The sequence below is a fragment of the Amborella trichopoda genome, chromosome 6, assembly GCF_054954075.1.
Source record: "Amborella trichopoda isolate Santa Cruz 75 chromosome 6, AtrichopodaSantaCruz75HAP2 v2.0, whole genome shotgun sequence".
Lineage (NCBI taxonomy): Eukaryota > Viridiplantae > Streptophyta > Magnoliopsida > Amborellales > Amborellaceae > Amborella > Amborella trichopoda.
In genome coordinates, this window is record NC_142341.1 from 2,769,952 (window position 1) to 2,784,963 (window position 15,012).

The 15,012-nt window shown below is 34.4% G+C and overlaps 1 protein-coding gene across 1 annotated transcript; it reads left to right on the forward strand.

Annotated features, from left to right (window-relative positions):
• The first annotated feature begins 6,419 nt into the window (after positions 1-6,419).
• On the forward strand, positions 6,420-7,636 carry LOC18434505 (uncharacterized). Its single transcript, XM_006844575.4, has one exon. The coding sequence runs from the start codon at positions 6,731-6,733 to the stop codon at positions 7,349-7,351; it is 621 nt and encodes a 206-aa protein (XP_006844638.1). The 5' UTR covers positions 6,420-6,730; the 3' UTR covers positions 7,352-7,636.
• The last annotated feature ends 7,376 nt before the right edge of the window (positions 7,637-15,012 follow it).

Consider the following 15,012-nt stretch of genomic DNA (forward strand, 5'->3'; position numbering starts at 1 on the left):
GTGGTCGCAAACCCTTATAATATTCTTAAAGGTATCTAAAGGTTACAAATTACATTTAAGACTATACTTTTAGATTTTTATATCAATCAAGTAGATCCTTAAAAACAATATTAAAATTTTTTCAAATTGCTCCTATTCAGTATTGGTAAGCCAGAACAATGAAAGTACTTAATTAATTTCATCCCAAATAATTACTCGTTAACACTTCTTTGGAGTTAAAATGAACAAAGTACCCTTAATTGTTTCTTTTTTAGGATGTACCTGAATGAATATGGGTAATTTGGAAAATTTCTATGTTTTTTTAGGACATACCTGTTTGATATATAAATTTAAAGGAACACTTTTAATTGTAATTTGTTATCTTTTGACATCTTCAATGATATTGTAACAAGATTCACTCCGAAAGCACATTAGAAAATTTATATATCAGAGTTTGAACAAGGACTGTCCAAGTTTTGGGAGGTTCATTTTTGGTACATAAGCACTCAAAATTCTTATTTTAGATAAGGAATTAGAATCTCAGCTAGTAAATCTAAAGTGAGAACGTAATTTTAGATCAAGAAAATCCTCCTAAGTAGGACTTTGGCCCAAGAAGCAAAAAAATTAAGAAGTAATAAGGGAAATTTAGTTTCCTCATAATCAATTTCTTAGTGTACACATTATCCTCACGAAAGGAACCTCAAACAAGAATATATATATATATATATATATATATATATATATATATATATATATATATATATATATATATATATATATATATAGGTGTGGTTTCTATAAGGTTGCAACCTTAAACAATTAACATGTAGTTTTGGTGGAAAATACTCTTAGGATTATCCCAAAATCTCTTTTAATATCTAATTATAAATTTTTAAACTCAAAAAATGGTTAAAATCAAGTAGATCTATAAACATATGAAAATTTTGAAAATGTGTTGCAAAATGCACTATTTTGGGGGCTCAAAAAATATATATATTTTTCATATTCATACATTTTGATATCGAGATGATCAATTAAAGGGTTTTTCAGTATTAAAACAACTTTTTCCGATATATTCATCTTTATTTCTAGATTTAAGGTTACTACCTTATATAAATGTTTTCCATATATATATATATATATATATACCCTTTTTCTAATTAATTGGGTTAGTCAAACGAATTCTAGTTTGTCATTTTTTTATGTACATGGCCATAACATCAGTGATATTCGAAATCCTTATATCTTTTTTCACTACTGCAATTATATACGTTTGAGCTCGTCCGTCTCTAAAACCTTTTACTTGAACTGATGGGTGCATCCGTACGGTACTTATCACCTATGTAATTAAAATCAATTGTCAAACTAAACCTAAAGAGGGTGTAACAAGTTTAAGTTACCTCTCACTATTTAAGAAACAAATGAAATTTACCAAAAAGTGAAATATACCCAGAAGATCAACATAATCAGCAATTATTGATGTATATGCTTAGTCTAAGCATAGTTTAAGTACCACGTGTGTTACACGTGTGAGAGCCAGGGTCCCCCACGTACTTAGTATAAGGTAAATGAGTGAAGCAAGAGGCCAATAAAAACATCAAGGTATGTGTTGTCTCTAAAGTGAACTTTTGCCTAAAAATTTATTGGATGGTTGCCACGTGCCCCTTATAATATAAAGGTGAAAATGACTCAAAAATATAAACGATTCACACAAAAAATTTTGGATATACCCTAAAGCAAAATAGGTGCCACGTACATAGCCAAACATCTAGGGGAAAGAAATTAAATAAAATAAATTCTTCTTCAAATACATATTTACCGCGCCAATTCTCTTTCTACAAGCAAAAAGCATGGATAGATGTCCAAAAGGTGTTGTTTTGGTAGGACCGTAGGTTCACAATATACGATGAAGACGGACCCAAAACGTAATGTACAATGGAGTTATGGTGTGAGAAACCTTGTAATGGTTTGGAAATTTGTTTTCACCATTACCATCAGAATTTGAAGCTCTAAAAATGATTAGTTTGATTGGGAGCTTTTCAAATAAATGATTCTAAAAAGGGTGTGATTTGTATACACTTGAGGCCCTAAACGATCAAAGTGGACACACCTTCAAATAATGTCGAAAGATATTATTTTAATACTGGAAATCTTTGTGATGGCCTCAATTTATTTTCAGCTCTACTTAGAAGATATAAGATTAAAAAATAGTGTAGATCGAGCAGATGTATGCAAACTTGAAAGCTATTATTTTAATACTAAAAATCTTTGTGATGGCCACAAAATTTATTTTCATCTCTAATTAGAAGAAACAAGATTAAAACATCGTGTAGATCGAGCAGATCTATGCCAACTTGAAATGCTTAAAAATTGACGGTAAAAAAAATTTCATTACAAGATATAATATTTCCAAGACTTGTAATATATATTTTTCTCCATACATCTTGAGGTTGAGATGATCGATTTAAGGATTTTTGGGTGTCAAAACAACTTCTTCTATTGAATTTTTGAGGTCCGCCTTAATTTGATTGTTTAGAGCATTGTTGGAAAATCAGGCAATCTAACCACCAACAGCCTAGTTAGATTGGAACTGGCCACTGGCCAGTTCTGGTTTTGGTGATCGACTGGTATTTTAAAAATTTTTATAAAAATGTATATAAATTCTCAAAATAAAGAATTTGGGTTGTAAAGCATTTTTTAATGTTATTTACATTATGGTAAAGATTAAAAGTTATTTTGGTCATTACTACTCACTTTAATTCAAATTCGATTTGTTAAAATCCATGTTTCATTAATTTTCAATTTTATTTGAATGTTTTTATTTTAATCATTTTTTATATGTTTTTCATAATTTAGTAGATTTTTTTTTTTATGTATATTTTTTATTTTCAACACTTTTTTGACTACTTGGTACTTGTTCGATTAGAACGTTTGAATCGACTGATTTTCGAGTTAGGCCGATTAAACCGTTTTTGGACCTTGTCCAGTTGACCATTCTGATTCAATTTTGCGAACATTGGTTTAGTGTCCCTACCTTATATGTTACAAATCATTTCGAAGGTTTAAAATTAGAATCATGGTTGTGAGGTTGAGATGACCTATTCGAAAAGTTTATTGATACGAGAAATGTATTTTGTGGCCGGTTTTTGGGTGCGGCTTTATTGAGCCGCGGCCCTACAATATCCTTTGCTTGTTCAAGGGAGAGAGAGAGAGGCTTATGTGAAGGAAAAATGACATCTAAAAAAACAATTATATTTCTGGATCTACAAATCAAAGACTAAATGTTGTGGACCTTATTTCGCTGCATTAACTATGCTAAGAGTGACAGTTGGCATCTTAAAATACCTGGATTGCCCCTGTCATGCTGCATTAACAACACAATCATATTTCAATGTCGGCAATGATTAGGGGGTGGCAATGGGCCGGGTGGCCCAACGAACTAGGGCCAGGTAACCAATGCCTATGGGTAGGGTTCGCTCTGGGCACGGGCTAAGCCGGCCGTGCAGACTTTTTCTTTTGTTTCGTTTTCTTCCATTTTCATTTGGCCAGGCCCAGATAAGGCTAGTGCCATGGTTGGCCCACAGCTTTTTTAGCCCGATTAGTGCTTGATCGGGCCAAGGCCGATCCTATGAGGATTATGGTTGGGCTAGGGTAGGGGCCTCCTGGCCCGGCCCATTGCCACCCCTGGCAATTATTTTTTTTAGTGGAAAAGAAAAAAAAAATTCAGGGACCTTTTATTAGTCCTTAAGCAGTGGATGCCAGTTCCTTGATATCGAGTTTTCGTCAAAGATGTTCGGTCAAAAAGAAAATTTTTGAAAGAAAGATATTAGCTCAAAATTCCAATATTTATCAGACTCGAGAGAGTAATAAGAGAGACAATGAGGAAATGAGATGACACATGGCTTCTTTCATATATTAACCTAAACTTTGAGGATCTTTGTGCAATGCAAAATTTTAGAGAGAGAAAGAGAGAGAGTGACCAAAGTCAAATGTTCTTTGCACATGCGGGTAAGCAACAAGAGAGAAAATGAGGAGGAAGAGAGAAGAGATCTAGTCTCGTTGATATTTTAACCTTAATTAATGTTGGCAAAGCTCCATTTATAACACAAACGTTTTGGAGAATACTCTAATTTCTTAAAAATAGTGAAAGGGTGATTTTCAAAAATAACTTCAAAACGTTGAACTTATGAAGGAAATGAAGCATAACTGTGTTATATAATCTTTGAAAAGAATTAAAAAATCTCTACATAATTATCTTGAACTTACTCTGCTTTGTTATTTTTGTCAATTGGCAATCAGATATACATTTGAGCACCAATTAAGTATTAATCTTAGTTCATCGCTTACATTGCTAACTGAAATACTTTGCTTTTTTGAAAATTAATAAAATGAACTTTTCTTCTTATGTGTGTGCATGTGTGCATATGGGTGTAGGTTACATAACAAAATCCACCCCAGAATTCTATCGAGAGACGTTGTTTTAGTGCCAAAAAAAACACCTTCTAATGGCCTGAAATCCATTTTTGTCACTGATGATAAAATTTAGAGCTCCAAAAATAGTGTAGATCAAGCGGATCCGTAAACATTTAAACATCTTGAAAATGGATGATATAAATAATGTATTACAAGATGCATAATATTTTTAAGACTTGAAAACCTTTTATCATATTCATATATCTCAAGGTCGAGATTACCAAGCACCGAAACAACTTTTTTTTGCTAGTTTTTTAGGTGCACCATACCTATATAGTATAAGGTTGATGCCCTATATATAACACACACATGCTAAATTCCTCAATGCATTTCCATATTGGAGAGAAAGAGGGGTTCGGAAGGTAGGATTCCTATTGTGATGAGAGATAATATTATGACTAGTATTTGTTTGATGCGTAAAGAAGATGAGGAAATACAAGATCATTTATTTTTTATATTGCTCCTTTAGCTTTTGTATTTGGGTAGAAAAGATAGAATGTTCTTTGATGCCATAAGGACATTATTGAGCATTTCAACTTGCCCAAATTGCTCAAAACTAGAAAAACAATTTGGAAAATATTTCGTGAGGCATATTATGGGAGTTATGGAAAGAAATGAATAGAAGACTTTCTGATGGGATTATTTTGAATGAGAATAAAATTAAAAGCAAAGTCCCATATACATTTTGGAGTTGGTTTTGGTTACAAAAGAAGGATGGGTGTCTCAATGGTTGATGCACCACTGAACTTGGTGAATTTAGCAAACCATTGCATTCCAAATTTCCAACTAAAAGGCAAATGGGTTCTTCCTGCGTAGAAATGTTACAAACTAAATTTGATATTTGGGAACTTGAGACCTGTGGGAGAGGGAGGATTACATAGAGATTCTAATCGTGTATAATTTATAATGAAAGAAATAGTGACGAGATAGAGTATGTTCACATAAGGTAAACTTGTACTTCATTCATAATGATTATTCTGGTTTACAAAAAATTTATAAAATTACATTTTTTGTTTTTTTTAAATAAATTTCATTATAAATATAATCCCATAAAATAAAAAACTCAATATCTTGTAATCTACAAGATAGGAAACTCAATGTCTAGTTATTGTAACCGATAGTAATGTGGTGTTGTTCTTTAATAATGAACCCTTGGAAGTAAAATGGCTAATCAGATTTTAAGCCGATTGGAAATTATTTAATTGCCGAGGGGATTCACTAAAAATAAATGATTGGTGCAAGGAGCTACAAAGATTACCTCGGACATTGAGATTCATGCGGTTGTAAATCATGGATATTAGTGATTCAATGAAGGTTTCATTTAAAACATGTTTATAGAAATAGTGATTCTATGCAGGTTTCATTTAAAACATATTTACAGAGAAGCTAATGTTAGGTATGATGGATTAGCTAAATGGGGCTCATCCTTCCCCTGGGGGGGGCGGTGTCTATTTCTTCGGAGTTGGCTTCCTTTCTATAGTTGTAATTTTGTAATAAATTCATTAATAAATCTAACACCATCGTATAAAAAAAAAAAAAAACATTTTCTTATAATATAGAGAGAGAAAGGGGAGGAGAGAGAAACCAAAGTGAAAACTGCCTTTTGTAACCAGAGAGAGAAACTAAAGTGGGAAATTCCTTAGGGGGGAGAGAGAGAGAGAGAGAGAGAGAGCACAGTGAAAACTGCCTTAGAAGAGCTGGTAAAGGAAGCGGGTTTTGAGTTAGTTTCCTCCTCGAGCAAGCAAGAGAAGGGCCCCTTAAAATGAGGCGTGAAGGGCTTGCGTTCTAAAAGACGGGAAATACCCATTTGTGGTCCTATTCAAAACCATCAAACTCTCGAGAGTGGAAAGCTAAAATAACAAAAAAATAAGGCCGGCAACCCCCCACTCTCCCTCTCTTATTTTTAGCTTTTCAAAAAGCTCTCCATTTGTAGAGAGAGAAAAAGCGCTTCTTTATCTCCCTATTTAACCCCGCTCACTCCCCTCAACAATTTTCAGTCGGATTCCCATCCATCCTTCTCTCTCTACGACTTCTCTCCAAGTCTCTCCCTTTCTCTAAAACTCAAACCCTCTTTCTCTCACTAAAAATCCACCACCTTCTCTCTCCGCTTTCTCTCTCTACCTTGGACCCCTTCTCTCTCCTCTGACACCACCACCCCAGTTCTGTTTTCAGTTATCTATCCCCCCCTGTTTCTCTCACTAAAAAACCACCACCACCACCAACACCAACTCCTTTTCTACAACCTGCTTTCTCTCTCTTCCTTTGCTGTTCATTCATCATGGATTCCATTAATGCAGAAAAGCTCAAGGCCATGAACAAGTACAAGAGGAACCAATTCGTTGGGGGACTGCTGTTCTACCCTGTCTGTGCCGTTTTGCTTGGCCTTCTTCTCTCTAGCCCACTGTGGCTCCCTTCTCTCTACCGCTATGCGGCTCTCTTCCTCTTTGTTCTTCTCCCAAGGCTCACGAACTTTGTGATGAGCCCGGGTTTCTTGTTTGTGCTCTGTAATGGCATAGTCCTCTTCCTCTTTGGTGAATCCAGGCTTGTTGGCTCATCCAATGGGAAACCAGACCTCTATGAGGAGTATATCAAGAGAAATCAAAGCTTCATTAGAGCCTCTTCCACTGTTGTGGAGAAAGTTAGAGAGAAAAACACCGAGAAGGTGATTGGGCCGGCTGCCACTGAGGTGATTTCCGTCGTGGAGGTCTCTAAGATTGCAGAGAGAGAAGAAGAAGAGAGAGATGAAGAGGAGGTTAAGAGGGTAACTGATGAAGGTGAGGGAGAAGAAGAGAGTGGGTTGCCTACAGATGAGCTGAACAAGAGGGTTGAGGATTTCATTGCGAGGGTGAACCATCAAAGGAGGCTCGAAGCTAAGAAGCTCCTTATTTGCAGGGCATGAGAGAGAGAGAGAGTTACAGATAGAAAGAGGAAGAAGAAGAAGAAGAAGATTATGGATGGTTTATTTATTGCAATTGTGGATTTGAGGTGACTGTAAATATATATCAGATGATTTATCAGTCCATGAATCCCTGTCTCCTCTCACTGTACATGAGATCTCTGCAGACAACGAAGCTTTCTGTAAATGTAAGTTAGAGAGAAAAAACAAGAGGGAGAAAATATTTAACTAATATGGTTATTCAAATGTAATATTTTGGATATCTAATTTTCCTTTTCATTAGAAGCAGATGATTGTTTCTCTTTGAAAGCATTTCCTTTCGTAGCATGGCCAACTTTTTTTTAATCCTCTCTCTCTCTCTACTTACCATCGCTCTGATCCTCTTTTTGTCTCATTTCCAATCAATGGGTCGTTATTAATGGATCTGTTCACAATTTTATAGAAATTGAACGATACCCAACATCTGATCTGAAGTTTTCTGTCTTTTTCTTGGGGTTTTCTTGTTGGTACTGTTTTGTACTGGTTTTTGATGTTATCAGTTCCTCATTTATCAAAAACCGACACCTTCAATTTCAACAAGAGACTCTGAAAACCCACTTTCGTTTTCTTCCTCTCTAAGTCTCCAGCTCTCCAAGAATTGTGTCCATCAAAACTGGGCCAGATAATATCAACTTTGTAAAGTTTATAGAGAGAGAAAGGGGGATTGGATAGAGAGAGAAGCACTAAACTGGGGTATGTGAGAGAGACAGACTAGATTAGAGAGAGAGAGAGAAGCACTAGACTTGGTATGTGAGAGAGAGACTAGATTTAGAGAGAGAGAGAGAGAGAGAGATTGGATTCAGAGAAAAACACCCAACTTGGGTAGGTGAGAAAATAGACTAGATTAGAGAGAGAGAGAGAGGAACAATGATTTGGGAAAGAGTGGACCAATAGATTATGAGAGAGAGGGTGGATCAATAGATGTTGGTATGAGAGAGAGGGGCCAATAAATTTGGGTATGTTAACAGAGAGAGAGAGAGAGAGAGGAGCACCATATTAGAGAGAGATGGGGCACTAGATCGTATATTGGTATGTTAGAGAGAGACAGGAACATAAGATGATGGTATGAAGAGAGAGAACACTAGATTTGGGTACTTTAAGAGAGAGACAAGCATTAGGTTAGAGAGAGAAAGGGGCCCTAGATTTAATGGACACATAGAAAGAGGAGAGAGAGAGAGAGAGAAATTCAATGTGTGGCATATATAGCCAGCCCTTTATGGAAGAGCAAAAGAATTGAAGCTGGAAGCCATTTCCATAGTGATTGCTTGATTCTTAAGCCAAAAGCCCAGGTTTTCTTTCTATACCTTTCCTTCTCAATATATTATACACAAGTGGTGTGTTGGTACACAAAATGGACATCTGCCGTCTATTCCCCATAATGGGGTGATGGACGACTAACTCGCATCCGGGAGAAAATCAATCGCTGGTGTTGCAGTTAATCACCATTGCCTGTCGAGAATCTACGGCTGATGCTCATTGCTTTTTTCCTTTTAGTGTCAATTATTATAGTGTACATTGGGGGTTTATATGTGGTACAGCACGTAGACGTCCACCGTCCATTCCTAATGATGGACGATGAAGATTAACCGGTGAATATCAATAATTAGGTATTGCACTTAAATGGCCACCGTTCACTTGGAAGCAAAGGTTGACGCTCGTACGATGTCATACATATGAATACATTTAATAAGATTGTATGTAATGGGACTAATGACCAAATAAGGAGACAATTACTTGTAACCATCTCATGTGAAATATGCCTATTTGAGTATGACACAAAGTTTGAAAAAAAAAATTTTAAAATTTATTCTTTCTTGTCAATGAAATAAATACAATATCTAGTTTTACATTTAATGGTGATGATTAATTGTGATCTCTATTTTACGACTAGAAATAGTCTTATTGTATACTTTTACATTAGTATTTGCATTGATTGAGTATCAATGTTTATGGCGGGATATACCTGTAAGATGTACCAAGGCATGATTTTAGATGAAATTAAATACCCTACAATGTGATTTCAAGGATGAAGGTAAAAAAAGAAATGTCTAAGTTTTAAAAATTGGTGAAGTTTGTCAAACAATCAAAGTAAGGCTTGCCTCTATCTTGTTAAAAGATGTAGTTTTGCTGTTGAAAACCTTTCTGATATCCTCTCGTTTTTTTTTTTTTTCAATCCTTAATTATGATATTTAAATATTTAAAGCTTAAAAAATGGTGTAGATAAAGTAATTTTTTGTAAAATAGACAGTCTAACATTAGCATTACGAAATGTAATATATATATATATATATATATATATATATATATATATATATATATATATATATATATATATATATATATATATATATATATATCTATCGAGGTCAAAACCGCCAATTATAACAGTTTTTTTTTACATTGGAAACAACCTTTTCATATGGATTTTTGAGGTGCATTTTACTTCTTTTTTCTAGTATGTGACATGCCGAAGTATCGTATCATCCATTTGATAATGCATGGTGCACTTGTTTCTGAAGAATACAAAAACACCGCATGGTACACTTTTTCCACTCTTGCGTAGTTGGTAAATTGATCATGAATCACAGCCGTTGATCTGGAAAAGCTAGGTAGGCGGCTTGAAAAAGCAACGGCTAGATTTTATTCAATTGTGAGAACCAAAATTTGCGTAGGAAGCCAATCAGGGTAGGGTTTCCTAGGCCTTTTTAGACGTGCAAAATGCACTCCAAAAGGTGCCAAAAACTAAAGGAGCTTTCAATGGTGGAATTAAAGAAAGCAATGCATTATTTGCATGTGTTTGAGAGTGCAACTTTAAGAAAGAAGTGCACCATGGACTTTCTTTTCTTTTCTCCTCTCTCTCTCTCTCTCTCTCTAGAAAATAACCTTCATCTCTCTAGAGAGAGAGAGAAGCTTCCCCTTTCAATAATTGGCACACAAAGCAGTTTCTCTCTCATCGTACCCACCATGCAGCTTGAGTTCAATAATTGAAGAAATTGAGATGGTTTCTTTCCTACCCACCTTTCCCAGTTTTTCAAATATTCCATCCAAATTTGGCCATGGATTCATGTAACCCATCTCCTTTGGGAGTAAGAAAACCATGACAGCCTCACAAAAGATACTTTTCTTAGAATTGAAAGAATTTTTTTTCTTTCTATATTTCTCTTGCAATTCTTTTGGATAAATAAGTTACACTTGAAAGTAAACAAACTATAGTTGGTAAATATATAAAAATAATGAAAAATGTCAGTTGTTATGTGCAAGGGAGAAAAATTAGATATCGACAAGATTTTTTTTCTTTCTATATTTCTCTTGCAATTTCTTAAATTTTCCTGAAATTCCATAATTGCCCTTTATTAGAAATTTTCATTCCACAGAAGGTTGTATTTAATAGACCTCAAAAACGGTCGTAAAATGCAATTGCGTTGCAGAAATATTCATTTATCTTGGTGTCAATATTCATATTATTTGGACTATTTATATCAAGCTTTTACAATTTGCCAAATCCGCATGATTTTTTGAGCTTCAAATTTCATGATCGGAACAAAAAAGAAAGAGTTTTACTGCTACAATTGCATTTAGCGCAAGGTTCCGAGGTGCATCTTAACGGAATACTTCTGCGGCAACTGCATTTTCCGATAGGGTTTTGAGGTGTAGCTTTTCGAATTACTGTAAATTCCTGACAATGAAAAAAAAGTTTTCAAAAATTTCATCTTGGCCTTCAAATGTGTGCCCCTACATGCATGTGTTTCTTTTGAATATTGTGATTAATTTAAAGAAAGCAAAATAAAGGCAAGATAAGATCACACCATTTCCAGCTGTTGTACTTTGAGTACTTGATAAACCCAAGATTATAACAATATGTTTGTGATTAAGTGATCATAATAGATATCCATTGAGCATAGCATTCATATATTCCGTATCTTGAAAATTATTATTTAAGTTAGGAGTATGCCTACTTGCTTGTATGCTTTCCTAAAATAATATGATATGCATGGAGCCTTGTTACTTTTGGAAAAACTTATAAAATTGTTTCACTTTTAATGGAACGAATTAAAAAGTTGGTAATCAAGAAGCCAAAATAAACTATCAATCCTTTCCAGTACAATGGAATCAAAATTGAGCCAGATCTGCTTGTTTGATATGGTTTTGGCAGAAACTAGAGTGGATTTGGACAAGCATCCGTTAAAAAACATCGTCGGTCCGAATTGGAAATTCAACAGAAGGAAGATCGCTAAAACGCAGAGACTGCCTGAGTCTTAATTTTTTTTATTAAATGTCCTGCAATATAACATGGATTAGGGGTGCTTGGGTTCGGCTTGGGCCCCGGCCCGGGCCCGTGGCAAGTTAAAGCAGGAGTTTGATTCTTTAAATATTGTTATTAACAATGGACTTCACGCATAAACCAAATTATGAATATTCTATTTACGAGAACAAGAGAAAGATACATGTGCAATGGGTCTATTAGCAGGAGGAATAATTAGGACCTAGGGGGTAAGGTCCGGATCCACTTGACTTGAAACCGAACAGGTCTGGGTCAAGTCTGGACCTTATCGGGCCGCATCAAAGTTGACTGCACACAATGAAGAGAGTAAACGTATTGTATGTTCCAATAGGAGCATAGTACGCAGGCTCCAAAAAGAAATTATGTTCAAAAGAACAAAACAGAGTGTAAGACAAATGCTTTAACTAATTAATTTGTTTTGGATTTCTTTTCTTAAGTGCAAATTAATAGTGATTACGCTTGGGACTTCGATAGTGCCTAAAGTCCTAAACTATACACAACTTAAACTTACATTTCCAAATCGGACGGCTGAGAACAATTGTAATCAATGAGGTTAATGACTCGTGATTGCCAGTCAAACGACCCAAAATGGCCATATCATGTCCAATCGTAGGAGTATTGATCTTTCTTACCATATGCACAACATGGTATTTACACTAATTATGTGATGTCTTTATCCTTTCATTAGAGAAGACAATGGGCCCAGCAGCCCATCCCGACTCCGGTAGCTAGCAGCAAACAAAACCGGGTCTAAGCCAAAATTTGATCTGACATTTGGGGTCGGCTACACGAATCCTGATCCGTAATGTGATAAATAAATATAGGCAATTACATGTGCCTCGAATAAATAATGTCGTGAAAATGAATGTAGACCATCCAATTATCAGACAATTAGATCTAAATGCTTAGAAACACAAAATTCAACTTTTCATTTTCTTGAAAATACTTGATCATATGGCGGATCCAAAAGCTCAAAGAAAGAATATTCTCCCAAGTAGTCTTTGCCTTATGGAGTAAGTGTACAATACCCTCCGCAGTAGTACACCAGGAGCTATAAGGAATTTCTTAGAAAAGAATCCTCCAAAGTTGGTTTCGCTTTAGCTTGGCAAGGGCACAAAATCAGCTAAAGCAAGGTCATTGGTATAAATAAAGCAAAGCTAAAATTTAATTATAATAACCAAACTTTGTTAGCTTGCAGTATCCCTCCATTGTGAAAAGTAACTCATACCGAAAGGAGGTCTAAGTGGCAAAGAGAGAGACTTTCTCCATTTATATTCATTATTTTAGTGTTTAAAATTATGTGATTTTTTAACCGGATCATCTCTGGATGAGAATCGCTCAAGATCGATTCAGTTTTAGGAAGGTATGAGTCATTTCTTTTAAGCTTATCTAACGTTTTTTAAGATCTTATCTAAATCCCTAACCCATAAGCCCCTATTTTAATTTTTTATCATTTTTTTGTTAGTATTTTCTGGATAATGGTTCGGACCAATTCAGACTAGATCCAGATCATGGTGAATGATCCGCCCCACCAATCCAGGTTTAAGGTTGGAATATTATAGGCCTCACTAATCCAGGTTAAAGGTTAGGGTATTATAGGAAATGCCGGAAAGGAAACCTTTTACTTTCAACCAGCATTTTAAAACCCAAATAAGGAGACTAGATTGGTTACCCACTAGACCAATCTGGAATAATGGTCTAGGCCGGATCAGATCATTCTCTGGTGTGAAAAATTAATCATAAACTAATTGAAAATAATATTTTTCAATTTCAGAAGTATAAAGAATCGGGATTGTCCAATTCCTCGAGAAATGGGTAAATTCCACAGAATTACGCAATTTCCCGGTTCTATTGGGAAGAGGATCAGTGGCCACCGATGCGATCAACAATTTGTTGATTCGAATAAGTGATTCATAAATACCAGGTTCAACGGCACAAGGTTGATTCCTGAATAATTATCGAAGGCATCATCGGCAGGTGCCCAGAATTTTCAAGACTATGGCAAAAAATCCTAAAATTGGAAAACCTAAAATTTAAATTTTTTGGTTTATAGTGGTCCTGCAATTCCAAATTGTACATGTGGATCCCAAGCAAAACTTTTATGAGTTTTCACTTTGAAGTCTCAAGGGCAGTTTGGATACCTGAAAATATATTGTTTGTGAAATATATTACTTGTCTAATACATTATTACGTAATACATTACCTGCAAATGGATTGTCACTGTTTGGGTAGTATTTAGATGTAAATTAGGAAATACATTTCTAGTATTTGGCTATCTCTCAAAGAAATATGATAAATGCACTGCCAACCAAATATGAAAAATATGGCTATGTTTAACTAACATGATTAGACTTTGCTTTCAACATGATAAGTCATTGGAATAATATGATTGGAATAACTTGATTTTATTGTGATAAGCTTTATTTTTATTTATTTTTTAGAGGTGTCTTTCAAATGTCTCTATATATAATTTCAAATAAGCAATAAATTTGTTATACCAAAATCAAAATCTTTATGGTATAAATTAAAAAATAGGAAGAAGTTTGATTAGTAAACTAGAAAGTTTGGTAATTGAAGTATAAATTTTGAAGCATGGGAGGAGACTAAAGAGGTATCTTATTTATTAATATGTTATGAGGATTATGTTGTGTGAAATTTTTTATTATGATTGTGTTGTGTAATTTTTCATCCATTATCCATTATTATTTTTATTACTTTTATTTTTATATGAGCTAATAGTTTCAAATGACGGCTACAACTCAAATTGGGGATAGAGGGATGTAGAATTTTTTTTATTACGAATACAGTAGAAAATTGTGCTTCATTTAGTTCTACACTTATTCAAATCAATTTAGATTTCCCCTACTTTCATTTACCCATTATTAAAAATTTTTGTTTTTATATGAGAGTAAGATGAGGGCTACATTCCATTGCAGGGATGTAGAATTTTTTTTTGTTTTTATATGAGAGTTAGATGAGGGCTACATTCCATTGCAGGGATGTAGAATTTTTTTTTGTTTTTATATGAGAGTTAGATGAGGGTTACAGGGAAAGAGGGATATATAAATTTTTTTATTATGATTGCAGTAAAAAAGTGTTCCGCATTAAGTTCGAATCAATTTAGATTACATATTCCTAATTTCACTTTTTACTTACCTTAATAAGTATACAATACAACATAGACTAGGGAAATATTATTTTCTATTTACCTTAATAATTATACAATACAACATAGACGAGAGAAATATTTTTTTTAAACAAGATAGGGCAAAGATTTCTAAAGATTATCCGTCAAATTGCATAATAGATTTTTTACCGCGTGGAATAGATTTCATGATTTTTA

Coding starts and splice junctions, on each gene's coding strand:
- LOC18434505 (XM_006844575.4), top strand. CDS start 6,731: ATGGATTCCATTAATGCAGAAAAGCTCAAGGCCATGAACAAGTACAAG.